This window comes from Macrobrachium nipponense, chromosome 6, assembly GCF_015104395.2.
Source record: "Macrobrachium nipponense isolate FS-2020 chromosome 6, ASM1510439v2, whole genome shotgun sequence".
NCBI classification, from domain to species: Eukaryota; Metazoa; Arthropoda; class Malacostraca; order Decapoda; family Palaemonidae; genus Macrobrachium; species Macrobrachium nipponense.
The window spans coordinates 133,858,439-133,861,677 of record NC_061108.1 but is presented as its reverse complement, the minus strand read 5'-3'; the positions used below and the strand labels follow the sequence as shown (position 1 = coordinate 133,861,677).

Here is a 3,239-nt window from a genome sequence, read left to right as displayed (position 1 = left end):
CACACATTCATTTTGATATATTTCCGGTCTGGGAGAATTGGATTTTCGGTTTTCATCAATAAGCCTTAGATATTTATTTCTGGCAAGAACAATATCGTTCCTTTCTGTCAAGAGCTTCCTACCGCTTTCAACTTTCTTATAACGAAAGCCGAGTTCCTTAACAAGTTTGAGAAGGGACATATAAGCACCAGGGAAATTCAGAGGTGGCTTCTTCACCTTATCCAGCAGTTTTTCTATTGTTGGAATTTCACCTCTTTCATAGAAAGCCATTATCTCCCGACGTACACAGTCCTTATAAAAATTATCTAAGGCTCCCATTACTGGTGACTTTCTTGACCTAGGGGGTGGAGAGTGCATCTCTCCGCGCTTGTGTTGCTGCTTTATCCGCTGAATGGAACGAAAAGATATTCCAGTTGCAGCAGCAGTCCTCTTTACGGTATCATCTTCGCCTTCCTTATCATATTGCTCATGAAGATAATTGCAGACCTTAATTACTACGATTCTTGTCTGGTTCGTTATCCGTCCCATACGTTTTGTGTTTTTTAAGCATTACTTCATTATTATAGTTACTCCTTTATACTTCAGTGTATGTATAGTATATCGCTGAATGGTTACTGAGCTGAGAGCTGTTTCTCTTTTTTCAATGTTAGCTCGGTTAACAACTCCGTTTGAAATTCCCGCCAATTACAGTAACTGGCTATTTTAGTGATCATTCTGCCTCCCCAGATAAGGCGCATGTTTTCTAACCATTAAGTATGTTATTTGGACACGTGGACTACTATATTCATACTATATAGCATCTCCGTATTTAAATGACCTTTACAATATACATGATTCTGACCAATTTCTTATATATTTACGGGATATTGAAGATAAATGAATCAGAGTGCATGCGAAATCGTGTAAAATCCTTGACTTTGACTATTTGAGTTTTACTTTAGTGATAGTTTTCTCAAAATTCTCAAACGTTTTCATCATTTAACATACATTTTCATATTCATTAAAGAGTATAATTAACTTCTACAATAAAAACAACCTGAATTAGTAATTGCAAGCGACTTCAACACACTCAAATGAATAGCCACACGAATAGTTGCTGTAATCCAATTACCACCTTCGCTTAGCAAGGGGCGGGGCATCACCGCCAACTTAGCGTGTGGCAGGTATAGAAATCCATACGTTACCGCTCTTAAGTGATCTGGGTCCTTCGTATAGCCAATTATGGAGAAGTGCTGCTTCAAGATCTCTATTTTACAAAGTGCAGCATGATTTCTAATATTGGAAAATTCAGGTTGCTTAATTCTTTGACCAGTACGAAAGCTGAAACCCTTATGGCTGCAATATCTCACTTGCAGTAACCTTCGAGTCGATCCAATGTAAGAGCCCGGACATCCAGGGCATGTGAATTTATAAACAACATTCGATCTCATGAAGGACTGCAAGCGATCTTTGAAATTAAAAAATAAACCTCTAATTATGGAGAAGTGCTTATATTCCCTTAATATTGAATTGCATTGTTAGTACCATACTGTTTGTATAATTATACATGTCGGCACTTTATTGAGGAATACGTTGATTCGTTGCTGCAGTGGTTGTCTTATTATGATGGATCTCTCATTCTGATATATATTATAACTCGTTAGTTTATATCTTAGTTCTATTATAAGTATTATTGTGTGATAGTTCTATTATAAGTATTATTGTGTGGTGGTTTATTAAGTATCAATTGTCGTCATTGTGTATTTTAGTTAGTTATACGTACCTTGTTTATGGTTGTCTTGGACGTACGTTAACTTTGATGAATCGTTTGGTACTTGCCTTCGGTACTTACATTATTCCCGTTGTTTGTGTTCTTCTCTTTATGATAAATCTCCTGTAAGACTGCTGTTTGGTGACTCGTCTCTCGTATCTCATATATGCTACTTGTATATATTATTATACTTTTATAAAGGATATCCAGTAAAGGCAAGTCAAAGTATATTTAGGTTAACCATTTTATATCGGATATTATATTCCCTTAATATTGAATTGCATTGTTATTACCATACATTTATGTTGGGTTTTCTCTTGTCAATTGTAGAACCCGAGTATGGCATTTTGGATACTGCCGAATATATTTTAATAAATATAATAAGTTTTACCTTGCATTTAATTGCCCTCACTTGAGTTTGTGCTAGTAGGTGCATCCCACTTTATCAACTATATTATATTTCTAGAGTATTTAACTACTCTGTGTTACACCTGTCATAGGTTCACTGTCGCCATTATCTAGAAAGAACCTGGATATAAAATATCACATAAAACTTATGTACAGGCACGTAACATATTTATTTGTTTCTTTACAGACTGATGATGCACCGTGTTTTGTGTGCGAAACGTTTTTTGTATTATAAACCATGGCCTGTTACTGAGAGTGTATCATGGAACCTCCTGAAATCTTCCTATATTGCCGTCTGCAGATACATATATACTATATATATCTATATATATATATTAGTATATATTATATATATATATATATATATATATATATATATATATATATATATATATATAATATATATATATATATAAATATGATATATATATATATATATATATATATATAATATATATATATATATATATATATATATATATATATATATATATATGTATATATATGAATTCGAAACAAAGACACACACACAGACAAATAAATGTGCAGCCGGCTACGAGGTATTTAAACGGTCGTAAATACCCGTCCTAATATAATAACCATTATCTAACCAATATCTTTCACGAAAGAATATCATCACCTTATGCCATACCCTCCCCCGCTCTCACTCTCCCTTCTATTCCCCCTCCCTCCACCCTCCCACTCTCCCTCCCCCACAGAGACACCATTTCGTGCAAAGGGGCAATGTTCCAACCAGCATATTTCCAAACATTGATCTAATCTCACTCTTCCACCGCCATTCCTTTGAACGGAGAATGATTCCACATCGTTCGAACTTCAGTTTAGTTCTCCTTCATCCTCTGGTTGGTAGAAAATTGTAGGCGGGGTGGGAATTAATTGACCGAGGGGTAGTCTTCATTCTATTGCATTTTTTTCAGGGGAAGGGCGGATTTGCCTTTTTTTTTTTTTTTTAAGGAGAATCATTCTGCCATCCTCTCCCCTTATGAAATATTACTGAGCCCAAAGGTGGACCGTGGAATTCATCTTCTGACGCTTTTAAGGAACGAGATAAAATGGGTGG

The 3,239-nt window shown here is 35.2% G+C and overlaps 1 protein-coding gene across 1 annotated transcript in view; it reads right to left on the bottom strand.

Moving 5' to 3' along the window:
* Positions 1 to 357, bottom strand: part of LOC135216649 (uncharacterized) — a 1,107-nt gene extending 750 nt beyond the window's left edge. Inside the window, exon 1 of the mRNA XM_064252034.1 lies at positions 1 to 357. This exon is cut by the window's left edge and continues 750 nt beyond it. Coding sequence (XP_064108104.1) covers positions 1 to 357 — 357 coding nt within the window.
* Between the last annotated feature and the right edge of the window lie 2,882 nt (positions 358 to 3,239).